Source organism: Pelophylax lessonae (genome assembly GCF_965119305.1).
Source record: "Pelophylax lessonae genome assembly, chromosome: 4".
NCBI classification, from domain to species: Eukaryota; Metazoa; Chordata; class Amphibia; order Anura; family Ranidae; genus Pelophylax; species Pelophylax lessonae.
The window spans coordinates 654,996,354-655,023,867 of record NC_138771.1 but is presented as its reverse complement, the minus strand read 5'-3'; the positions used below and the strand labels follow the sequence as shown (position 1 = coordinate 655,023,867).

General features: G+C 42.2%; 1 protein-coding gene across 1 annotated transcript in view; it reads right to left on the bottom strand.

The window, feature by feature from the left end:
* Positions 1-27,514, bottom strand: part of LOC309553047 (uncharacterized protein) — a gene marked incomplete at both ends in the record, with an annotated part of 178,394 nt that overhangs the window by 4,856 nt on the left and 146,024 nt on the right. Inside the window, 2 exon segments of the mRNA XM_082253946.1 lie at positions 3,003-3,384; positions 4,459-4,899. Of these exon segments, the coding sequence (XP_082110072.1) occupies positions 3,003-3,384; positions 4,459-4,899 (823 nt within the window).

Sequence of the window (27,514 nt, the reverse complement as noted above, 5' to 3'; positions counted from 1 at the left end):
ACAAATGAACCAAAAATGCAATAATAATGCAAAAAATTAAAACGTATGCAATTCGTGTAAAACAAAAAATGTCCAGAAAGTGACTAGTGATACACCAATGTGCAATAAACGTCCATGTTATAAGTCCATAAATAAAGTGCAAAAAATGGTGACATAAACTTCCAGCTTGGGGAAAGGTGAACTGTGATTGGAAGGTGCAAAGTCCCACCACCAGCTTGGCCTCTTACCAGAAGTTAAACGTAAAGGGCATATATGAATATGACCGCTCCAAAGGTCATGCAGCCAGGTAGAAAAGTTCCCAGAAATACAGAAGGCACTCTGACACACTCGTGCTCCCTAGACTCTTACCGGACAAAAGCCAAACAAGAAACCTGGTTCTATAGTGATGAGTGGTCCTGCCGGGGGTTACTGGACTCTAGGATGGCTGATGTAGTTGCTTGTGTCCAAGAGGAACAGACCCAGTCAGAAAGCCTGACGAAAAAAGATCCTGCCAGAGGTGACTAGACTCTGATTGGCTGCTGTAACTCCTTAGTCTGGTTGACCTCAATAATAGGGGACACAACAGAGGGGAGCGCAATAGTGCATTACCAACAGTAGATTTTTATTAAAAACAAATGGTTGCACTTACAGTTGTGAAGACAAAATTAGCGAGTTCCCTCACGGAGGAGCTGTATGGCGGGGTCCGCCTGCAGTGCGGACCGCTGCCTCGTCTAGATGTGATGACGCGGCGCCTCCTCACTGACGCGTTTCTCCCGATAGGGCATCCACTTAGATAGGAGGTAGAGCCAGCGCCATCACTACCGCCATTATATATGCCCTTTAGCAAGTACTTCCGGGGTTCGGGACCCTCCCCTTCTTACCTGTAGACTGGCCACTTATCATACTCTTTAACCGCTTTACCACCGCCCACAGTAATATTACTGCGGCAGAGTGGCTCGTTATCGTCTGACGACGTAGTACTACGTCGTCAGACACTCCCCCTTCTGGGCGGCGCTTGCGCGCCGCCGGAGGCTCGCTACCGCTGTTTTCATTCACAGCGGGAGTCGGGCCAGGGGAGGAGCAGCGGCGATCGCCGCTGCTCTGCCCCGATCGCCGGGGATCTAGTGTGGAGATCCACCCGCCTGTGTAAACACAAGCGGGCGGATCTCCATAGTGACAGGGAGTGACAGATCGGACTGTTCAGCATAGCTGGACATCCGATCTGTCCATGACTCACTCAGTCACCTCCCCCCCTACATGTCAGTAAGCACCAAGCATACATTAACCCCTCCCTCTCCAATAAAATTAACCCCTTCCCTGCCAGTGTCATTTTTACAGTAACAGTGCATATATATAGCACTGATTACTGCAGTAATGTCACTGGTAACCCCAAAAGTGTCAAAAATGTCAGTCAAGGGTCCGATCTGTCCGCCGCAATGTGGCAGTCCCGCAAAAAAAATCGCAGATCGCCGCCATTACGCGTTAAAAAAAAAACACCAAAAATGACAGAAATCTTTCCCTTTGTTAGTAAACGCAATAACTTTTGCGCAAACCAATCAAAATACGCTTATTGCGATTTTTTTACCAAACATAGGTAGCAGAAAACAAATTGGCCAAAAATTTTTAAAAAAATTGGTTTTTACATCTTTTTTGGGGGGAATTTCATATAAAAAAATGTTAAAAATATTGTTATTTTTTCAAAATAAACGCTCTTTTTTTGTTTATAGCGCAAAAAGTAAAAATCGCACAGGTGATCAAATACCACCAAAAGAAAGCTCTGTTTGTGGGAAAAAAAGGACGTAAATTTCGTTTGGGTGCGGCGTCGCACGACCGCGCAATTGTCAGTTGAAGTCGCACAGCGCCGAATCGCAAAAAGTGGCCTGGACGGAAGACAGCAAAATCCTCCGGTGGTAAAGTGGTTAATAGCAATGTCCAAATCAACCAAAAGGGGATAAGGGGACTCTTGGGTATCGCCAAATATTGTTATAATGTGTGGTTACAGTCTGGAAGGTCGGGATGTCCACCGGAAGTACTTGCTTTGTTTACTTCCTGTCGTCTCATATCTATGATGCTGCTTCCTGTGCTGATGACAAGGGCATTTCCTGTGTAAGCAGAGTGTGTACTCCTCTCCCCCACAGGCATAACAGCCAATAGGAAAAGGAAGAGGACAATCTCCACCTACTACTTAATATACAGAATATTATTATGCCGCATATCCTCTCAAACTTTCATATCATTGCAGCGAAATAGATAGGAGCCTTGAGGAACATTGAAAAACATTAAAACATACAAACTTTTAATTCCAATGAATTCACCGGGCTACTTAACCCTTCCTGGTGTATGATGGTGTATAATGCTTTTATAAAAAATCATAAAAAAGCTGTGGGGTAACTAATAGGCTTCCCACCAGCTTGGGTGTATTAAAACACAGAATTCTAAAAAAATGAATAAAAATTCCTACCAAAAGTGGAATTGGAATTAAATAGGTATACTCAAAAAATAAAATCAAAATTAAAAAGGAGGAAAAAGTTTTTTGATTTGAATTTCTTCAAAACTAGCTAATAGAATGTGGAAGAAGATCCTAGTCCCAAATATTGTAGCTCCATGCAGAGACCCACACACTTCTAACTAATAGAGGAAACATGAAGGAAATGGGTCAAATTTCCAGTAAAGGGAGCATGGGACATAAATGTCAGCTGTTATTAATAAACACATTTATGTCCCATTCAATGTTGTGTCCTAGGGGCTTGTAACTTCTGAGTTCATAGATCCAGAAGGTTTCCCTTCTGGAAATTGCTCTTTTCATATTACTCCCCCGCCAGTGGGGTTGATACTTCTCGATTACAATAATCTTCAGTTTACCCGGATTTTTATGGTGGTGGGTGGCAAAATGATTCGAAAGACTGTGACCAGGGAAACCTTTCCGAATATTGGCCAGATGTTTTGCCTATTCGGATGTTGGCAGTCCTAATCGTCCTCCCCACATATTGCTTCCCACATTCACAGGTGACCAGATACACTACCCCTTTGGTGTGACAGGTGATAAAATCCCTAATGGGGTAGCTCTTTCCTGTGGTGGTAGAGGTAAATTGCTTGGTCTTAATGGTAGTAGCATTTAGACAGATATTACACCTCCGGCACGGGAAGTATCCTTGAAGGTTAGGGAAAAATTTAGGAGTTGCAGGTTTTTCAACGGGATTCCTTGCTATAATTTGTTTTAGGTTCTTAGCCTTTCGGTAGATCATTGGTGGTTTGGATGGAAGCGAAGGACCCAATAACGGATCTTGTTGTAAGATTCCCCAGTGCTTCCGAAATATGTGATTCAGCCATCGGTAGTGGCTGGAGAATTGAGTTGGGAAGGCAAACTCAAATTTTCCCATAGCATCTTTTGATTTATCTTTCTCCCTGGGGGAAGATAATTCGGATTGTTTGAGAGTTGCAATTTCACGTATCTCTCCTAATTCATTCCGGTCATATCCCTTCTCAATAAACCGATTCTTCAGAAGCTGAGCTTGTGTTTTGAAGTCTTCATCTTCCGTACAGTTGCGTCTAATTCTCCTGAATTGCCCTTTGGGCACAGATTTTAACCACATGGGGTGATGGCAACTGTCGATGGAGATGAAGCCATTTCGGTCTGTCGGTTTTTGGTATGAACTGGTAATGAATCTTTCTCCTTTCCTCCATATCACAAGGTCAAGGTAGCTTATAGAGGTGGTACTCCATTGGTAGGAGAAACGTATACCCCAGTTATTACAATTTAGCTTCCCCATGAACTGGTGTAAGCTTTCTTCCTCTCCTTTCCATATGATTAGGGCGTCGTCAATGTAACGCCGCCACATCACTAGCTCGTTAGTTTTCTCCGCAAAGATGTTCCTATTTTCCCATAGAGCCATAAACAGGTTGGCGAGGCTGGGGGCAAATTTGGCCCCCATAGCCACGCCAGTCCGCTGTAGGTAAAATTGTTGATTATGGTAAAAATAGTTGTGTTCCATACCAAATTGGAGAAGTTCTAAAATGAATTTCTTCTGATTTACCGGGATGTGATAATCTTGGTCTAAAAAGGTGCTGACAGCCTCGTAGCCTAACTCGTGGGGAATAACGGTATATAATGAGGCCACGTCGGCTGTGAACATTATCACATTCCCTGGAACTTGGAGTTCAGTGATCTCTTGGATACACTGAGTGGTATCCTTCAGGAACGCCGGTGTCTCCTGAACTAACGGCTGGAGGAAATGGTCCACATACTTCCCTATCCGAGATGTAACCGAGTCAATGCCACTAACTATCGGTCTCCCCGGTGGCTTTATGAGGCTCTTGTGGACCTTTGGTAGGTAGTATATGGTAGGAATTCGAGGTGCAAGAGGTATTAAGTATTCTTTCTCCTTTTTACTTAAAATGCCATCCTTATGACCTTTGGACACAATGCGTTCTAACTACTTTTTATAGCTCCAGGTAGGGTCCTTCTTTAGGATTTCATACGTGCTTCTATCAGACAACAAATTGTCCATTTCCTCATTGTATTCCTCTTTCTTTAATAGGACTGTACCCCCGCCTTTGTCCGCTGGGCGGATTACCAAATCCTTTTTTTCACATAGAGCTTTAATACCATTCCATAGATCTTTTTGTGGTTTAATGGAAGCATCTTTTTGTTCCAACTCCTTGAGAATAACATCTCTGAAGATCTTGATATGGTGGCTAGATTTCCCAGAGGGGTTAAAGAGGGAAGCATTCCTCAGATTAGTAGGTATACATGTAGGCTGTTGGTAAGAAACATAGTTTCTCTCGTGGGCCTTGTCGAGGAAATGCCGTTTGATGTTGAGTTTTCTAATATATTTGTGTACGTCCAAAAACGTCTCGAACTTGTTTAAGGATTTTTTGGGGGCAAATTTCAATCCTTTCCCCAGAGTCTGTTTTTCTGAGCTGGTAAGGTCAATCCCACTCAGATTGAATATGCCTTCTGCCTCTATTTGTTCTTTTTTCTTGGACGTTCCTCCCCTGCAGCCCCTGGTCGTTACCTGGAACGTATACCTGGAACTGCTGTTCTTCGCTGGGAAGGTTCTCTCTCCGCCTCCACTGCACATCCTCTAAGGCCTCATACCACATTTCCTTTTGAGTGACATCTCTCCAGTCCAGTATGGCTTCCTTGTAACGCTCCTGCGTTTTTGTTATAGGCTGGATTTACAGCTGCAAAATCTCCACTCAGTAGTCATGTAGAGATGTGTTGAATACCAGATCCAACTCTCCAGGACTCATCACCGTGGGCCTGTCAGCTTCAACATACAGATATATACACACTCAATGAGATGTTCCTGGAGTGATAGGATGTATATGATAGTATGAAGGTGATGTGCTGAAGGGACAGGTGTGAACAGTGACAAGGATGGTAAGCACTTGATAGGTTTGTACAGGAGAGTTCAAGATGGTATTTAGGAATGCAGATAGGTTAGTATCGAGTATGCTAACAGGTGGTGAGGACAGCAGATGACAAATACAGGATAGACTAACCCAGTGCAAGGATAGATAGTGGTAGACAGGAGAGCTAGCAATCTATGCAGCAGTGCAGATGATAGATGGTAGTAGACAGGAGAGCTAGCAATCTATGCAGCAGTGCAGATGATAGATGGTAGGAGTCTCAAGAGCTAGCAATCTATGTAACAGTGCAGATGATAGGATAGTATGGATAGGTAGTAACAGTCCTTAATGCAATAGTAGTAGTGTAAGTTATGGAGGTTTCCCCTGCGGGGTACTTATCACTATAGTATAGTAGTAGAAGGGTCCGGTGATTAGGAAGTGATCCAGTAGCGAGATACAGGGATCAGTAGCGAGGTTCGGGTCTGAGGAAGGGATCCTGGTAGCGAGATACAGGGATCTGTAGCGAGGTTCCACAGCGAGACACGCTTGTAAGCATAGATGCAAGGCAGGTTGAACGAACATGTGAGTGAGAACGCCGGCGGTTGAAATAGCCGCTCTGCGGCGCTCAGTGATGACAGCATCGGTCTTAAAGGTGTATGCGCACCTACCAGAAGAGAATGGTGGGACGCATACACGGAATGGAAAGTGGAATAAGGGTACCAGAGGTACCAGAACATTACAGTACCCCCCCCTTAAGGCCGGCTCCGGAAGGCCTCTAGAACTGGTTTTTCCAGGTATTTCGAGTGAAAATTGCGAATCAGTCTAGGGGCATGTATATCAGAGGTATCCAGCCAGGTGTCGTCTTGGGGCCCATAGTTCTTCCATCATACTAGATATTGGAGTCTTCTCCTGTGGATACGAGAATCAAGAATCTCTTTTATCTCATATTATTCCCTGCCTTCAACTTGTACAGGAGGTGGAGGTGGGATGGTAGGCCTTATTCCTTGGTTAGGAACATGTGGCTTCAATAGCAACACATGGAAGATGGGATGGATCTTGAGATCTTCCGGTAAGGTGAGCTGTACTGCAGCTTTTCCAATTAGTTTCCTGATTGGGAAGGGTCCCAAGAATAAAGGCCCAAGCTTTTTGCTAGGGATCTTTAATCTTAAATTTTTTGTTGATAGCCAAACGAGGTCCCCAATAACATACTGAGGAGAAGGTCTTCTACGAAGGTCGTAGTACCTTTTTTGTTGACTATGAGCGTGTGATATGGTAGTATTGAGTAAACCCAAAGAGTATTTTATTTGGGTAAGGTAATCCGAGGCTACTGGGTTACTCGGTGGCAAGATGCGTGGTAGAAGAAGAGTGGGATGAAACCCATAGTTCAAGTAGAACGGACTTTGCTTCGTAGTACTGTGGGTTGCGTTGTTGTAAGCAAATTCCGCTAGAGGAAGGAGATCCACCCAATCATCCTGCAGGTATGATGTGTAGCAGCGTAGATATTGCTCAATGCACTGGTTGACTCTTTCAGTCTGTCCGTTGGTCTGAGGATGGTAGGAAGAAGTGAGCTTTCGCTCAATGCGTTAAATTTGACAAAGTGCTTGCCAAAATTTAGAGATAAATTGTGAACCACGGTCGGACAAAAGAGTCTTTGGAATTCCATGCAACTTGAACACATGTTTCATCAGTAGTTCCGCTGTTTGTTTGGATGAAGGTAGTCTACGGATAGCGATGAAATGTGCCATCTTTGTCAAGTGGTCCACTGACACTAGGATGGTATTAAATCCTTTGGAAGGTGGTAGTTCTACTATGAAATCTAAGGACACAACCTCCCATGGAACCTGGGGTATTGGTAGACTACAAAGTAGTCCAGATGGTATTGTAGTGTCAATTTTGGACCTTGCACAGATGTCACATGAAGAAACAAATTTTTGTACAGACGTCTTCATATCAGGCCACCAAAACTGCCTGGTGAGCAAATTAAAGGTTTTCGTCATACCCATATGTCCTGCCATGGGTACATCATGCGATAACTCCAAGATCTTGGTGCGCATAGTAGGGGGTATGTAAAGTTTGTCATTGTAATAGAGGAAGCCTTCTGCATCAGTACTTAGTTGTGGTTGAGGTGAATCCATTCCTATACTGTGCAAAATCTCTTCCTTCAAGGATCGGACAACACCAATAATGCGTTCATAGTGTATTATGGGAATGGAAGGGATTTCGGCGCAGTTATCTTCGGTTAGTCGTGATAGCGCATCCGTTTTTTTATTTTTGTCTGCAGGCGTGTAGGTCACTAAGAAATTAAATCTTAAAAAGAATAATGACCATCGTACCTGCCGGTGGGAAAAAGTCTTGTTAGTCTGGAGGTATTGAAGGTTTTTATGATCTGTATATATGAGTATTGGTAACTGGGTATCTTCGAGCAGATGTCGCCAATTCTCCAGTGCCAATTTTATGGCAAGCAACTCCTTTTCACCCACTGGGTAATTCACCTCTGGGCTGCTTAGTGATTTTGAAAAGAAAGCAACTGGGTGGAGTGATGAAGTGTTTGTTGGTCGTTGGGAGAGAACTGCTCCTACTGCCATATTTGACGCATCTACCTCTAGAATATATTGGAGGGATGAGTCTGGATGGCGTAGTATGGGAGCAGAAGTGAAGCTTGATTTTAACAAGCAGAAAGCTTGATTTGCTTCTTCTGACCATTTGAATGGTTTTTTTATACTTGTCAGTTGTGTGAGAGGTCTCACAATGGCGGAAAAGTTCTTGATGAACTTCCTATAGAAGTTCGAGAATCCAAGGAATCGCTGTAGGGCCTTACGAGTTGTTGGTATAGGCCAGTCTAGAATACAGGATATCTTACTCATATCCATCTTAATTCCAGTTTTGGATATGAAGTATCCTAGAAATAATATTTCTTCTTTATGAAATAGGCATTTTTTTAATTTCACGTATAGACTGTGTGAGAGCAGTCTGGACAACACAAGTCTTACATGTTTTATGTGTTCAGGCATAGATCGGGAATAGATAAGTATATTGTCTAGGTATACTACAACACAGACATCAAGTAAGTCTCTAAAGATGTCGTTTATGAATCTTTGGAAAGCTGCGGGAGCATTACATAGCCCGAATGGCATCACAAGGTATTCGAATAGTCTGTATCTGGTTCTGAATGCTGTTTTCGCCTCATCCCCATCACGGATTCGGATTAGGTTGTATGCCCCTTTCAGGTCTAATTTGGTGAAATAAGTAGCCCCACGCACTTGTTCAATAAGTTCAGGGATAAGCGGCAAAGGATAGCGATCCTTTATCGTAATCGTGTTTAATTGCCTATAATCGATAATAGGCCTGAGACTGGAATCCTTATTGCGGACAAAGAAAAGTCCTGCAGCAGTGGAAGAAGTAGAGGGTCTAATGAACCCTTTTGTCAAATTCTCATCCAAGTATTCCTTGAGGTGAGAAAGTTCATCCTGTGAAAGGGGATAAACATGTCCGAAAGGCAATTTGCTGTTAGGGAGTAGATCGATAGTGCAATCGTAATCCCTATGGGGAGGCGACACTTGAGCATTTTTCTCAAGGAACACTTCGGACAGATCCTGATAGCATAGTGGTGCAATTTCATCTGACACCACAGACAGAATCTTCCCATAAGATGGGAGGTTACACGTATTCTCACAATAGTGAGAAGGGAAAACCAAAGTCTGTTTTTTCCAATCTATGATTGGTTGGTGTGTGTGTAACCAGGGAAGTCCCAAAATAATAGGAAAATGGGGTGAGGATAGTATATCAAAAGTGATGGTCTCCACATGTGACTCGTTGGTAGTGGCAAGGAGTGCCTGTGTCTGGTTGGTGATTGGACCAGAAGACAGTGGAATACCATTAATTAAACTAACAGAAACAGGCTTAGATTTTGAAATAATAGGTATTTTATTTAAGGTAACAAAGCGTGTATCAATATAGTTTCCACAAGATCCAGTGTCGACCATAGCCTTGGTGGTGATCCTAGTTTGGTCCCACTGTAATATTAAATGAACAAAAAGATAGGGGTTAGAAAAGGAAGTCGTTAATCCTCCCAGCAAGACATGTGAACATTCACTCTCTTTTTTGCGAACAAGGGGACAGGTGTTTATCAAATGATCCGGGGATGCGCAATACATGCAGAGATTTCTGGATGTTCTTCTAGCTCGTTCAGTAGTCGTTAAAGGTGGGAGTATGGTTCCTACATCCATGGGAGTAGGGTCAACGGCCGAAATCCGAGAAGGACTAGACAATGGCATTCCCATCTTTTCAGCCCTTTTTTCTCGCAGTCGTCTGTCGATGTTGATACTAAGTTGTATCAAGGCCTCCAAGGTGCCAGGTAAATCTGCTCGGGCGAGCTCGTCTTTAACAGCTTCCGATAACCCGAGTCTGAATTGAGTTCGCAAAGATGTGTCATTCCACCCTGAATCAAGGGTCCATCTTTTGAACTCAGATGCAAAGTCTTCTACAGGTCTCCTTCCTTGTTTCAAGGCCCTCAACTGCATATCAGCAGTACTCTGCCTATTGGGGTCATCGTATAAGCTGGTGAGTTCCGCTAGGAATAAAGAATAGGTGTTGAGAATCTGATCATTATTCTCAAAGAGAGAGTCTGCCCAGGCCCGTGGATCACCCGTCAAGTATGAAATAACGGTACAGACTTTTATTTGATCAGTGGGGTATGTATGAGGCTTTAACAAAAAAAGCAATTGACATGAGTTTTTGAATTCTCGAAATTTTTTCCGGTCGCCTGTAAACACTAGAGGGGGGTTTATTTTAGGTTCAGGAGGCTGAACAGCAGTAAGCCGTGAGAGCTGGGTTACCTGCTGTGTTAAAGTCTGATTCTTTTCTTGTACGTCAGTCAGAGAAAGTATTAACGCTTTTACTTGTTGTGTTAATTGTGTCACTTGAGTGGGTAATTCTGCTGAATCCATTTTTAAGGTTCGTTCAATCTGTAACGCTCCTGCATTTTTGTTATAGGCTGGATTTACAGCTGCAAAATCTCCACTCAGTAGTCATGTAGAGATGTGTTGAATTCCAGATCCAACTCTCCAGGACTCATCACCGTGGGCCTGTCAGCTTCAACATACAGATATATACACACTCAATGAGATGTTCCTGGAGTGATAGGATGTATATGATAGTATGAAGGTGATGTGCTGAAGGGACAGGTGTGAACAGTGACAAGGATGGTAATCACTTGATAGGTTTGTATAGGAGAGTTCAAGATGGTATTTAGGAATGCAGATAGGTTAGTATCGAGTATGCTAACAGGTGGTGAGGACAGCAGATGACAAATACAGGATAGACTAACCCAGTGCAAGGATAGATAGTAGTAGACAGGAAAGCTAGCAATCTATGCAGCAGTGCAGATGATAGATGGTAGTAGACAGGAGAGCTAGCAATCTATGCAGCAGTGCAGATGATAGATGGTAGTAGACAGGAGAGCTAGCAATCTATGTATCAGTGCAGATGATAGGATAGTATGGATAGGTAGTAACAGTCCTTAATGCAATAGTAGTAGTGTACGTTATGGAGGTTTCCCCTGCGGGGTACTTATCACTATAGTATAGTAATAGAAGGGTCCGGTGATGAGGAAGTGATCCAGTAGCGAGATACAGGGATCAGTAGCGAGGGTCGGGTCTGAGGAAGTGTTCCTGGTAGCGAGATACAGGGATCTGTAGCGAGGTTCCACAGCGAGACACGCTTGTAAGCATAGATGCAAGGCAGGTTGAACGAACATGTGAGTGAGAACGCCGGCGGTTAAAATAGCCGCTCTGCGGCGCTCAGTGATGACAGCATCGGTCTTAAAGGTGTATGCGCACCTACCAGAAGAGAATGGTGGGACGCATACATGGAATGGAAAGTGGAATAAGGGTACCAGAGGTACCAGAACATTACATTCCTCTGATACAGGCTCATCCTGTTGGACCAAGTGTTGCTGCAACCTCCAGAGAAACTCCTCCTCATATGGGGACGCTGCACGGGTGTTAGCTCACTCCATAACGTTACCGGTGTCTCCAAGCTGCTTCTCCTCACACTAGGACGCCATCCCACCGCTTGCCACCAATGTAACGGAACAGGGCGCCCCTGACCGGGTACCTCCGTTGACAGATGCTCCTAGTGCTTCCCGGGGGGCTCCAAGCACTCCACCAGACACCGTAACCACTTCAGGCCCCACGAACCGCCGCAGCTTGGTTAGGGTCTTGCAGTCTCCTACCCATCCTGGACCTCCGACAAGGCTCCAGGTTCCTGTAGGTGAACCTCTCTTTCCCCAGAGAGTGCAGCAGAACAAGCTCTTACAAGAGCTCAGTGATTATCCAATGGAGTATGGAGGACATAGCAATCCCTTGCAGCAGATTCCCCCAATAAGAGACAGAACTCTAGATTGAGGTGAAGGAACTCTAGAAAAACTTTATTGAACAAGACTTATATACAGAATTTGGAAGGTGTGCTCTCACTGTGTCCCTAAATATGAGTGCCACATCCCGATATGAGAAGCATATTTGAGGATTCCCCTTGGGGTGGGACTTTGAAGGTCACTCAAAAGATATACAAAAATTGTATTTAAATATATATTGGTTTTATTACAAAAATAATAAAAAGTAAACATACACAAATAACATTGAAAGCTAATAAAATTATTGGCAAAACTGATATTGATATGAAGGTGTGCAAATCACTCAAACAATTATTCCAAGCAAGATCCGACGTTTCAAGGTAAAAACCTCTTCTTCAGGGATTTTTTGGAGGAATAATTTTATCTGTAAGTATTGAAGAAATATATCAAAGCAAACAAGCAGTTGTTGATAATATAAAATATAGCAACAGAGTATTCATATGGACATGTTTTTGAGTATAGACATACATTCATTATAGAACAACATTGTAAGTAAGAAAAACGTTGTATACACTTACATGGTTGAAGGATGCATGAACACCACAATTGTTTTGCCATAGATTAAAAACATGGAACATTAGCAACACCCACAGAAATCATCGTCAGCCTTGTCTATAAAAGGGAGGTTTGGTATTTGGAGTGGATCCAATAAAGAATATAGCATATGGTGGAAAGTGTGCAGACCAGAGGGGGCCCAAATTGCTCCAGCTGGAGTCCAAATTGGCTCAACCAAGGGGGGCGGGGGTCAGTCACAGTAATGCTGTAAATAGCAAGGAGATACAATGAATAAGACGTAACAGATAAAAATAAAATACAAAAATGTTTGTTTTATCTGGGTACAATGTACAGAGAGTACAATGACGCGGCAAAACCAAAAATATGCATATATATGCAAATACTACATATATAGAAGGCAATAGCCCGATAGATCTATGTCTAATGAATGCATGTGTGGCATCTTACTAGGATCAGGCATGGTTGATAGCACTGCTAAAAAAGAAGCCAGTGCATAGAGTTAAACAGAGCCCATGCTCTAGCAATTTTGTGACTATAGAGGATAGCCAGTGAGACTGGACATATAGAGATGAAATATAGTCATGACATAGGCTAAATGTGCATATTTATATATGAATAAAGGTTGGCAAATCCCTCTGAGACAATGAGAACTGACCTTAAGACAGCAGACTCCAAGGCAAACTTCCTCCCAGCAGTGGATGTACTCAGTATTCCATGCTGGGAGTGGTGCCTAAATAGGAGCGCAGTCCGATGAGAGCAATCAAGCTGATTGCATCTCCGCCCCCTGGTGGCCCTGGGCTCCCTGAGCGGCGCTCGCCAGACCCGCCCATAACCACGCCTCGATGACCACAGGAAGTGCGTCACCGGAACGAAAGGCCAGAGGCGAAGCCGGCGGGCGTCTCCCACCGGCACGGGATGTGACGTCACTGAAGCGCACGAATGCGTACAGCGGCGTGCCCCGGAAGTGGAGAGGACATTCGGAGATGTCAGCAGGGAAGGTCCCCACCACCAGGAATCTCTGGGTCTTGTATAACAGACCCGGACCCCGTGCCGGGTTAGAGCAAAGGGTCCCCGAGGATGCACGAACATATCTATATAAAAGAATGTCAATCAAACAGAATTTGGAACATCCCGACCCCAACAACCGCTTTCCTATTGGTCAATTGTAAAGTACCTGTGGTCCTCCTTCAGGTCCCGTTACAGAAAGGTTGCCTCCTATAGAGGTAATCATCCATTACTACAGCACAGATGTGAAGATTCAAGCTGCCAATGATGCAGAGTACCAGTCCGCCTAGGCGAATCAATGTGCACCTGGCTGTATACCCACTGTTGTGAAAATGTTATTAATATTTGTGTGGACATTTTTTATGATGTGTTTTATTTAAATTGCCAGTATGTCTCCCAGTGTTGGTTTACCGGTATCTGCTATGCACAGAAAATATGTTTTTTAACCAGCATTGAGGAAAGACTGTTAGTTGTGGAAACCTTCCATTAAATGGAGACTGCATACCACACACCTGATCAACTGAATGGCGGACGCTCTGAGCGGCTACCGCTGGAGCAAAGGCTGGTCTGGATCTATTGCAGTGCGATGCAAACTTCAAATGTATATCAGCCAGCCAGGGCCCCGGTATTCACTCGCAGAGATATGTTTGTGATGTGGAATTATTATCGTTTTGATAAATATCTGCCCTTTTGCTGGAATAAAGACTGGTAGCTTTCTATTATGCTTGATCCACATGATTGAAATACTGTTGCTATTTCCTTTGCAGATATATTCTCATTTACTGGAACAGTGGCATAATCACTATCAAATATGGTTTTTATGAACTATATTATATAGGATTTACTCTAACAGGTTATGACGGGAGTACATGTTTGTGAATTAGCGTGGCCGGGTCCATGAGAATCCACGATACTGTTTGGCAGCCATTTTTAGCATTAATGTATTGTTTCGCTTTCACTTGACAGTTGGAAACTCAGACACACGGTCGGGTTTGTCCATACACATACACTCCCCTTTCCTATTGTACTTTTGAAAGTATACAAGTCTGTGATTGGTTGTGTTGATGCCACCAGCCCTATCTTTTGTTTACTGACTATAAAATAAACAAGAGCCCTGTGCTGGAGAGGACTGCTTCTATGGACATCGATTGTGACACAGCTTCTTGCCTGTTTCTCTCTTTGTCGCCGAGCGCACTAGGATTTCGTTATACAAAAGAGCTGTACATTGTACTTTCAGTACAAGGCATTAATGGCGCTTGGCACATATTAATATCCGCAAGTGCACTGTTTAGCGCAGCAAAGTTTTCAGTGAATTTCTATGCTCCAAACTCCATTCATTTCCACCACATCCACTAGCAGACATATGTACACCCAGATTCAAAGCTCCGCATGAGCTAGGTTGTTGTACGGCCACTGCGAGCACTGAAATAACAGTCCATTCAGAGAGATAACCAGGCAATGAAAGAATGAAGGTAATAGAGGATAAAATAATCAGCAGAGATGTATAGTAAATAAGTAGAACTACTTCACTACTGTACTTAAGTACCGAAAAGGCGGTATCTGTACTTTCCCAGAGTAGAATTTTTTTCTCCTACTTCCACTTTTACTTCACTACATTTTTTCAATGATTTCAATACTTCTACTCCAATACACTCGTTGCATGGCCTTTTATTACGGTCCCGCAGCAGGTTCTGCAGTGGGCCCCCTTCCTGCAATCTTGTGGGCCCCCTTCCTGCAATCTTGGGGCCTCCCCACAGTGGTGCAATGCCAGGGTCCGGTCGCAAGTGTGACCTTTGCGATCCTGGAAGTTCACCCACTGGTTTGCTACCGGGCCCCCTGGAGCATGGGGCCCGGTAGTGATTGCAACCCCTGCAACCCCTGTAGTTACGCCCCTGCCTGGAAGTCCAGATTTCTTTCTAATGGCAACTTGGGTGTTAATACAGATTCAGGTGGGCTGCTAGTTGGATCGTTGTAACAGATTCTTCTACCTGCATTCGCCAAAGCTCATTCAGAGTACGTAGTTTATGCTTGGCGTTAACCGGATTTTTCCTTCTTAAGCAAAACCGTGTCAAAGTCGCCTCTGTGATTAGAAAGTTGCAGGGCAAAGAAGCCTTTTACTTTTACACCTATTGTGCTTCCCCCATGTTCTGCAGTGAAGTGTAGGCCAATAGGTGTTTCCTCCTTAGGTTTAATGCTCTTTAAGTGTTCACCAAATCGCACACGCAACTGGCTCTTAGTTTTTCCAAAGTACATTTTCTTACAGGGGCACTCTAAAATGTAGAGTACCCTTGAAGTAGCACAATTAATAAATTGTTTAATCCCAAAGCTTTTTTGACCATCCGAGTTGAAGAAGAAATTAGATCTATCCATATATTTACACATATTGCAGTGACCACAGGCAAAAATTCCATTAAGCTCAGATAGATCCGTAAGCCAATTTCTGACTTGTGCCTGTGTAATGTAAACACAGGCACAGAAATGACCCGCTCTCTCCTCCCAAAATCCTTTTTGGATTAATCGAGTGAAGAGAGAGGATCAAAATGTGAGTACTGCACACAGCACACTTGCACACACCTAGCTAGGCACACTTAACCCCCGATCACCCCCCCCCAGTTAACCCCTACACCCCCTGTCACAAAACACACTGTATACAGTATATATAGCAGTTTCCTATATATCTGTATTAGTGTGACTTGTGACCTGGTTTAGCGCTTGCGGCCGTTCCTTTTAGGGTTAGGATACCAGCCACCCCCCCAATAAAGATTTAACCCCCTGATACCCCCTGATCACCCCCAGTTAACCCCTTCCCCCTGTCACACTGCACACTATATACAGGTAATATAGTGTTTTTCTGTATATCTGTGATAGTGTGATTGGGACTTCAGTTAGCGCTAGCAAGTTAGTTTCTCTCCCAAGTAGGTTTAGGGTTCCCGCCACCCCCCCAATAAAGATTTAACCCCCTGATCCCACCTGATCACCCCCAGTTAACCCCTTCATTGCCCTGTCACCGTGTCACTTTTATAGTGTACAGTTTTTTTCCTGATCACTATTATTAGTGTCACAGGTGACATTAGTTAGTGTTAGCATCAGTCTAGGATAGCGCAGATCCCTGGCGCATAGTTAGAAATATTAGTTAACCCCTTGATTACCACATACACACACATACACTTCCATTACTAGTATAGTTTTTGAACAGATCAATATCTGATCTGATCAGAACTATACTAGCGTCCCCAATAGTTAATGGTTCCCAAAACGCGGTGTTTGCACGATCAGCACTGATTTCTGCCAGCACCTGCGTTTAGCTCCTCCGCCCAGCCCAGACCACCCCACCCACCCCACCCAGGCAAATGCATAAATCAAAAGATTACTGTCAATTCCAAAAAACACAAAACACACAAAACCGCTGTGTTAGCAGAGTCAGGCCTGATCCCTGCTAGCATTAGCAGTTTTTTGTAGCAACCAAATAGTCAGGTGCTTTTTTACCTGTGAGTCACACTACTGTACCTGTAAATTTAGTTGCTAAAATGTCCAAACAGTGGTACAGTAATGAAGAGGCTTACAGTATACTGACCATGTCAGATGTGAGCGATGGGGAAGCCTCACTGGCAGAATCAGGGTCAGTATATGAACCTGAAGAGAGCAGCGGCTCCCTGACAGACATCCCTGATGGTGGATGGGTCCCTGTTAGGACCAGGCATACCCGACCCCATTCTGGAGTTGCTGAGGTGCAGAGATTGCAGCATGCTCGTATGGAGCAGTTGAAATACAAAAAAACTATCAGCGCAAACCTATTATATGTGATAAAATAACTCAACACCAATTCACTGTGCATAAATCAGGTGTGTGAACTTATAAATCAATAGTGGTGTCCGGCAGCATGCACCAATCGTGTTTCACAAATCACAATAAACTATAAATCATACAAAAATGTGATGCGCCAGAAATATAAAATCAAAAAGTGATGACAATAAATCATATCCAGTACCGAGGAAGTCAAAGGAGCATTACGCTCGACGTAACGCGTATAGGGGGGCGGAGCGTGCGTGGCCGACGCAGAGTCTCTCTCTGGTAACAGATCGCTGACATCGATTATACAGCAGGCACAGCTGAGTGCCCGACAAATGTGAGTTGATCTGCCTTTCTCTAATAAAGCACACCCTCATTAGTAAGCGGAGAGCACTAGATTTCTTCATCTGTTTTCTATATGTCCCGGGATCCCTAGAGGTGCAATATAGTGTGGCTCTTTCCTGGAAGTCTGATCAATGATACATGTGATTGCTGGCCCGTTTGGGTCCTTCAGAAAGGTGAGAGGCTGATTCACCTGGTGGAGGGATTCACTATATTGGTGATTACAAGTTGTTTTCATCACTGGATTTTCTTCATCTGAACACGGGACACTCTTTATATCATTTTATTGGAAGCACACACATTGCTATGTGCCTTATGAACTGGATATGATTTATTGTCATCACTTTTTGATTTTATATTTCTGGCGCATCACATTTTTGTATGATTTATCGTATGGAGCAGTGTCAATACTAGTGCCGATCAGCCTTCTGGTGAATCCACATGGAAACAGCCAATTTTACTCCCCTGAATTTTCATGAGCTGTTTTTCACGTAAGATCTTTTCAGATCTATTGTGGACCAAAGCAATTTATACGCTGGTCAATTCATCGCCACCAACCCAAATTCGCCCCTTGCCAGGCAATTCGGCTGGAAACCTACAACGGTTTCCGAGTTTAAAACTTTTCTGGGCCTTTCCCTCAACATGGGCATAACCAAAAAAAGTGAGTTGCGGTTATATTGGTCCACTAACCCAATTCACCATATGCACGTGAACTCTACTTCCATGTCCAGGGCGAGATACAAGCAAATTCTGCGGTTTAAGCACTTCAACGACAATGAAATCTGTCATCCTCGGGGAGACCCTGAATATGACCGGTTCCACAAAATTCGGCCCCTCGTAGACCACTTCAATCAGCGGTTTGCAGCCTTGTTTACCCCCCAACAAGTTGTCTGCGTTGATGAGTCCCTGATTAAGTTTACTGGCCGCCTTGCTATGAAACAGTATCTCCCCAGCAAGCGTGCCAGATACGGGGTCAAGCTGTATAAGCTCTGTGACAGAGCCACAGGCTATACAGTTAGTTTCCGGGTTTACGAGGGAAAATATAGCACTGTGGAGCCCCCCAACTGCCCAGACTACATAGGGAGCAGCGGCAACATAGTTTGGGACTTGGTGTCACCCTTATTCGGAAAGGGGTACCATTTGTACGTGGACAATTTTTATACAAGCGTGCCACTTTTTAGTCACTTGCTTGAATTACAAATTGGCGCATGTGGCAGTGTGCGACCTAATCGCCAGGGCTTCCCCCAACAGCTTGTAGATTCCCATCTTAGTCGGGGGAGAGAGCCTGCTTGAAATGGAGGGATACACGGAATGTTTTCGTTCTGTCCTCCCTTCACGCAGACACGACAGTCCAAATTACAACGGCAACTGGCGTTTTGGAGAAACCCCTGTGTGTCCACGAATATAACCTTAATATGGGAGGGATGGACCTCAACGACCAGCTTTTGGCGCCGTACTTAGTTGCCCGTAAAGCCAGACGCTGGTACAAAAAAGTGTCTGTTTATTCCAATTGGCTATGCTGAACGTCTTTGTACTATACAGAGCGTCAGGACGAACTGGATCCTTCCTAGAATTCCAGGAAGAGATTATCGGAGCCTACCTGTACCCAGGAGGTGTTCCTGCCCAACTTCCCCTTCCAGATGTAGTGAGCCGGCTGCATGAGAGGCACTTTCCACAAGTCCTCCCCCTACCAGAAGAAACCCCCAAAGAAGATGTTGTGTCTGTAGCAGGTGCGGATTTAGGCGTGACACCCGTTTTTATTGTCCCGAATGTCCTGACCAACCTGGTCTCTGCATCGGGGACTGTTTCTGTCACTACCACACACTATGTATTAGCGTAGGGTAAAGCACGACACAGCGTAGGGCACACTAACACAGGGTTTCGAAAGATGTTCGATGGCTATTGACATTTTAAGAGACCCTAACCTGGAAAGTTCAAGTTGAAGAAAAAAAGTGTAAAAAAAAAAAAAAAAATACAAAAAAAAATTTAAAAAAGTTACAAAAAAAACAAACAAAAAAAATATAAAAAGTTACAAAAAAATTACAAAAAAAATATAAAATAAAAAAGACAAAAATAGTTGTTGTTTGAATTATTTTTCTGTTATTCTACTCTTCCTACTGTACTTTTACTGTACTTTGTTTTTGATTTTATTGTTAACCAGTTTGCCTTGCAGGTACAGTCATCGGCTGCCACACTGATTTTATATATTCTGACACAAACAGCGTTTGCGCTCAGCATATATGGATACCTCTGATGGCAGCGCTGTGGTAGGTGATTTCACCACTGCAGTTAAAATACCTTTAGGTATACATGGAATTTTGTCATGTATACCCATCATTAAGAAGTGGGTTTGGATGTTTGGGCGGTTAATGGTGGGTATACTACACAATTTTCTTGCAGAGATTTCTGTTAGGTTCTCTTTTTTTCGTTCAGCCCACAGGCTGCATGAAAAAAAAAACCTACACTATATGCCAAACAAGGACCAGCAATGTACTGGTATGTTGCTGGACTTTGAGTGGTTATACCAGGATGATGCCTGCAGATTTAGGCATCATCGTGGTATAGTTTTTTACAGCCAGCGGTCGGCTTACATGTAAAAGCAACCCTAGTGGATAATTGGCTGCTAGACTCCCTCGCCCCCCTCCCACGGTTTTTCTCGGGCTCTGCTGTCCCACCGGTTAACCCCAGAGTGCAGTCAGTGGTTCAATTATCTAACCATAGAGCTGATTGGAGATGAGAGTGGCTCCAATCATCTCTATGGCCTAAGATACCGGAAGCTACGAGCATTTCATGACATCTGTTTCGTCAGAAATAATCAGCGCCATTGGGAAATTGGGAAAGCATTTTATCACACCAATTTTGGTGTGGCCAGATCCATCTCCATTGGATCCACTGTGGGGACTGTCCTTTCACACCATGTATTCTGTCTTATTGGAATACCTGTTTTTAACATGTAAGTTACTATATTAAATTACACAGCTGTTCATCTTCCTTTATGACTTGGCGCCCTTGTTCCTTTTCTTTGTTACCAACAGATTCAGGGAACCTCAATGGGAGCTTCCTGGGCACCCTCATATGCCTGATTACACATGGGATTATGGGACGAGGAAAGCGTGTATGTAATGCGGATGTTTCAAAAACATGTACACACGTGGTTAAGATTCATCGATGACGTGTTGATGGTCTGGAAGTGAGACCACAACACCCTCCAGACATTCATTAATCTCCTAAACGAGAATGATAGAAACATCCACCTTACATACACTGCTGACAAATACAAAATCTCCTTTCTAGACCTTTGGATAAGTATAGAAAACAATCAGTTGATCATAAATACATTTCGTAAAGATACTGCAGCAAATACACTCTTAAGAGCAGACAGTCACCATCCACAATGGTTGAAAAATAACATTCCCATAGGACACTTCCTAAAAATGAAACAAAATTGCACATAAAATGACGATTACATACAAGAAAGTAAAGACCTTTACAAACGTTTCAGAGAGCGAGGTTACTCTCATAGACAACTTAGTAGAGCAAAACAAAAAATAAGTACACGGAAAAGAGAAGATTTGCTAATTAAAAAGGACAAAACCTTCAATAATACAAAAGACACAACACGAATCATTACCCAATATGGAACGCAATGGAAAATGGTCCGTCAAATATTGCAAAAGCATTAGGGTATCTTAAGTAATACCCCCAGTCTGAAAGACATTGTAGGCACACACCCAAACATGGTGGCTCGACGTGCCATGAATTTAAGTGATATTCTAACGCAATCTGAATTTAATAAAAACTCAAAAGGAACCTGGCTATCTAAAATACCGAGAAGCAAAGTCATGTACCCATGCGGCCGGTGCCAACTATGTCCCTACATAGATAGAACTGATATTTTAGGAGAAAAAGAATTTAAAATCCTCAACTTAATTAATTGCTCTACCAAGAGAATCATATACTGTATATGATCAATGTCCATGTAAAAAGAACTACGTAGGAAAAACTAAGCGACAGCTAAAAATCCGCATAGGGGAACACATGAGAGAAATTAGGGAAAAAAACCCTGATAAACCACTTGCGAAACATTTTACTCAATATCATTCAAGTAGTCTAGATGGTATGAAAGTCAAAGGAATATACGAGGTAAAATTATCACCCAGAAGAGGGGACTTTAACTGCATTTTGTTGCAGAAAGAGAAATGGTGGATTTATAATTTAAACAGTTTAACACCCTTTGGGTTTAACACCGAAATTAACCTCCAAGTATTCTTGGAACAATAATCCCACACCGCATTCTTTATGCAGCAAAATCGCATTACAATTATGCCAGTCACAATTAAACCAATAGTTGATTTGTTTAGCGATCATACATCGCACAAAAGAAACATACACCAGTCTTTCATGAATTAAATTAGCTATCTTTGTTATTGCTGTTACTATTGTTATTTTTATATTAGTCTTTATGTGTTACTTTTGTCTTGTTGTCCTAAGTCAGTTTGTCTGGAATATCACTAAACGCACTTTAATGAATTTAACAATGCAGTCACATTTGTATCAATTCGTAGTTAAAACGATTAAACATATCAGAGATCAACCCACAATGACTCTATCAAGACCAAAATCAATGCCTCTCCCTAGCCTACCCTATGGCCTGCCACACAAATCAAGTACATCAGAAGCTTCCTTTTTTTCTAATTATTCCTAATGGCTGGACAGCTGAAGAGACACGCATCTAAAGGATCAGCTGAGGGTCATTCAAACGACCAGACGAAGCTACGCAAACTCCTTAGCGAAACGCGTTGACGTCATCACCGGCAGGTGGTCAACATTTTATTCCTAGAAGGATGGCGGAATAAGACCGGAGCCCCAATGAACTGCAACTGAAATATGGAGAACCTTTTTCCTGAATTGTGAGGGGGAGATTATCAGCTACATGCTATTGCACGGTACTATTGGACTTCACAGCCAGCACCGGGGATAATTCACTAGCACGCAGGGGTGAAGAAAAAGCCGTCCTGGACAAAAGGTAAACGAGCATTGCATCAAAGCATATGTCTATCGCATCATTAGCAATTGCTAAGAACATGCTGTGAACTATTTCATTACGCTATCTATATGCAGCTCTCATACCTCCTAAGTCCCCATAGTGCACAATATCGTACATCCCCCGATTGTTTATTTGCTGACTGACCGCATTAACAGCCGACCTCAAACAGTGATTCGATATAGCAAGAGGTAATTTGTATGCTGCTGTGCATTTACTCGGACCTTTGTTGTCCCGGCTGTACTGATGCAGGAACCCGACAGCAGCAGCTGATTATAAATAGAAACTTTTTTTCTTACTAGCACCAACCAACATATACAGTGCAAATTAGGTTTATCCTATTCATTAAAAAAATCAGAAGATTGTCTATTTGCCAATTGACTGCACTAACAGCCGACCACAAACAGTGATTTAATTAAGCAAGAGTTGACTTGAATGCTGCTGTGCATTTACTCGGACCTTTGTTGTCCCGGCTGTACTGATGCAGGAGCCCGACAGCAGCATCTGATAATCAATAGAAACTTTTCTTCTTACTAGCACCAACCAATATACACAGTGCAAATTAGGTTTGTCCTATTCGGGAAAAAAAATCAGAAGATCGTTCATTTATCTCCCCCGCTCAACTCCAAGTAGACCTAATTGCAAAGCACTGGCAATTCACAATATTATGTAAAGCCGCTTGATATACATAGAGAAGCATCCCTCAATCAAACGGCGTGAATCTGCCAGATTTATGCTATCAGCAAAAAAGCTAAATCTAAGCAACTAAGCACTACTTTCAGGAATTGATCAGCGCTCAACGGACATATCAACATACTTACAATCATTAATATATACAACTGACGACAGGAGCAAGTGATTCTCCAGTATATAACTCACTTTGGGACTTCCATCTATTTCTTTGCCCGAGCTTCCTACAGGGAATCCGTCTAGGCATATATTCCCCATTATTTAGGAGGACACTTTACTTAGGAATCCCTAGCCTATGACGAAGTAACTTTTTTCAACACCGGCCGGTATAGTTATTTTTTTTTTTACATGTTAGTCTGTCTTGTCTTCTTTGTTTAAAAGTCGCTACATTGTTCATCATTTAAAACATTGCAGGTCTATGTACAAACCCGATTCCAAAAAAGTTGGGACACTGCACAAATTGTGAATAAAAACAGAATGCAATGATGTGGAAGTTTCAAATTTCAATATTACATTCAGAATACAACATAGATGACATATCAAATGTTTAAACTGAGAAAATGTATCATTGTAAGGGAAAAATAAGTTGATTTTAAATTTCATGGCATCAATACATCTCAAAAAAGTTGGAACAAGGCCATGCTTACCACTGTGTGGCCTCCCCTCTTCTTTTTATAACAGTCTGCAAATGTCTGGGGACTGAGGAGACAAGATGCTGAAGTTTAGGAATAGGAATGTTGTCCCATTCTTGTCTAATACAAGCTTCTAGTTGCTCAACTGTCTTAGGTCTTCTTTGTCACATCTTCCTCTTTATGATGGGCCACATCTTTTCTAGAGTATAGGTGAAAGATCTGGACTGCAGGCTGACCATTTCAGTACCCAGATCCTTCTTCTACACAGCCATGATGTTGTAATTGATGCAGTATGTGGTCTGGCATTGTCATGTTGGAAAATGCAAGATCTTCCCTGAAAGAGACGACGTCTGGATGGGAGCATATGTTGTTCTAGAACTTGGATATACCTTTCAGCATTGATGGTGCATTCCAGATGTGTAAGCTGCCCATGCCACACGCACTCATGCAACCCCATACCATCAGAGATGCAGGCTTTTGAACTGAGCGCTAATAACAACTTGGGTTGTCCTTGTCCTCTTTAGTCCGGATGACATGGCGTCCCAGTTTTCCAAAAAGAACTTCAAATTTTGATTCCTCTGACCACAGAGCAGTTTTCCACTTTGCCACAGTCCATTCTAAATGAGCCTTGGCCCAGAGAAAATGCATGCGCTTCTGGATCATGTTTAGATGTGGCTTCTTTTTTGGCCTAAAGAGTTTTAGCCGGCAACGGCGAATGGCACGGTGGATTGTGTTCACCGACAATGTTTTCTGGAAATTCACAGATGTTGTGATTTCCATTATAGTAGCATTCCTGTATGTGATGCAGTGCTGTCTAAGGGCCCGAGGATCACGGGCATCCAATATGGTTTTCTGGCCTTGACCCTTACACACAGAGATTGTTCCAGATTCTCCGAATCTTTGGATAATATTATGCACTGTAGATGATGATAACTTCAAACTCTTTGCAATTTTTCTCTGAGAAACTACTTTCTGATATTAAAGGATTTATGTGGTTCCGCGCTTAGGATAGGGGGTATATATGGAAAAAATGATGATACCACACCTGGCTGCTGCCCCCTTCAAAAAATGCCACCCTAAAAGAGGGGCATTTAAATATGAAAAAAGAGAGAAGAAGTGATTGGCGCTGCCTGGTGGGGTATTGGGAATATAATTTATGGTTCCTGGCCTCCTGAATTAAGTTATATAAAACTATATATACTGTGATTTAAGGTATATAAAACAATGAATTGGTAAACTAGGTCAATCTATGTGTAAAATCAATAGTGTCCCATATGTAAATCAAAACATCAAAAAATCTTAAAACTTATAAAAACCAGCGTATATATACAATGCGTACGATCAGTGGGTATAAAGTGCAACAAGAAAAGTGCAATAGTGAATATCAGGAGTGCAATGATGAAATGATAAAAAATTAGTTAAAATATCCAATCATAAATAGGTAACCATATCATCACAATCAATAAATATCACCGTAAAAAATTCTAATAAATATAAGTGCAAATTAAAGTGCATATATATATAGCTGCCAAAAAAAATATATATACACGTGCAAAGGTGTAAAAAAAAGTGAAAATGATCAAATTGATCTTCCTGCTATACAGCTGTGCAAAAGAAACGGCAGCACAAAAATTGTGGTGTCCTTTTAAATTATGAAGCAAATAAATCAAAACACAAGTGCAATCCCAGTGATTCTGGCAGATCCAAAGAAGTCCTAGATGGTATAGTCCATATATAGTGATTATGGTGCTCTATTTTCTATGCCCCGAGTGTGGTGAATGGGCAGAAGGAAGAAGTGTTCCCCTGAGCCTGGGGTCCTGCGCTTACCAGATTCCCTTACCCCTACAGGGGTAAACAGCGGGTCGATAATAAGGGATCGCTCCCATACACTGGCAATCAGGATGTTCCAAGGTCTCGGTCTCTCTCCTTACATAGTAGTCAGGTGTCAGCTCAGTAGATATAATGAATTCCGATTCAGTACCAGGGTATGTAGAAGAAAAGGGAAGGAGCCTCCGATAGTGTAATATCGTTTTAAAACACTTTATTATTAAAAGAAGGACATGTACTCACATAAAAGTGTAACCTATCGTATGCCCGTCTGGCATAGGAACCGCAACCTCCTCACTTGCGGTGCACGCTAGGGGATGGCGTGCGCATCAACCGCCGGATGTGCGTTCCAGGCCTCGGGTTCAGAAAACGGAAATGACATGGTCACGCTCTCGACCGGTTTCGTCTCACTGACGTCATCTGGAGAAGCGCCAGCCACGTCGCCTCCGTTTCCTTAAATGTACTGTGGTTACCAGGCAACCCGTTCCGGAAATATTGAGCTTGGGCATTATAGCCAATCACGCCATAGCTCGTCAGTTGTTGCCAGGCAGAATACGGATCTCAAATCCCTATTCTAATAGAAGTGTATGTGGCCAATCAGAGAATTAGGGGATAAATTGTCAGAAGTTACCGGGCAGAAATGTTTTATTAGTTAGAAAACAGGAAGTAGAGATTGGAAGGCTGAATAAATGATTACGTGTGTATATAGTAGGCACATCGGTGTCTGCTATAGGGACAAATTTATATAATTACTAATGAAATAAATAAAATTAAAAAGGGATAAATATGGACTTAATCTGGACTTAATCATAGCACGGATAAAGTGCATGGGAGGCATTTTTAATTATATATCAAAAAGTGTAAAAAGGAGTTTATGGTATGTTGTTTAGCATAAATACACTGAAAAAGATATGTTAGGGAATGTTCATATCGGACAGTTTTAAAGGGAAGTGATGTGCATTTGAAAGCCATATGGGTAATTTAAGACATAATACTAGTTTAAAACTTATTGCCAATGTAGGTAAAAATACACTAAAAAATATAATTATATGGGGTAATATGTGATAGTAGATATAAAAGTATCTGAAGTAACAATATTTGTAAAATACATGGGGGACACCAATTATGTGAAATACGAGAATAATGTACTCATTTATAATGATGTATATAAATGAATAAATATAAATTAAAATCGAATAAGTATATATGTGTGGCGGGATCCATATATATATGTGCAAAGAAGGGGGATTGATATATTCATTCGTCTGAATAAATAAAAATCGAATAAGTGTATGTTGGAGTCTAAAAAGGAGAACAATGGGAGATAACATGTATGTGGTAATAAAATCTAAGAAGTGGTGCTAAAAATGATTAAGAATCAACCATTAGCTATAGTTATAGATAGGAAGAGTGGTAAATGTATAATATATAATATAACCGGTGGTCTGGTAAGCACTCAACACTTAATTAATACATATATTGTTATTACTAATCTGTATCTTGTAGCAGAACGACTAATATATCATGATCAGATATATAATCTTTACATTCATATGCATATATAAGGACCATCATAAAACAAACCCGTGTCTAACAATGTATATGTATAAAATCATCACTATAACATCATAATTAATCCTGTTGTTAGGAATCTCAAAAAACCGTGTATGGGCCTGTTAGACCTTTTGCTTAAATCCACAGTTCAAAAATGTCGCTGGATTGATATCCTAGTGTGTGTGTTAAAAAATTCTATAGAAAGATAAAAGTGTAAAAAATATATAAAATATATATAAAATATATAAAAATATATAAAAGACAGGGTTCCTCATGTTTTTGTATGTACTGTGGCCTAATATATATCTACCATTTGGAGGATATGCAGGTAGCCTAGACTTAAAATTTAATTAGTGATTGGAAATAAAGCAG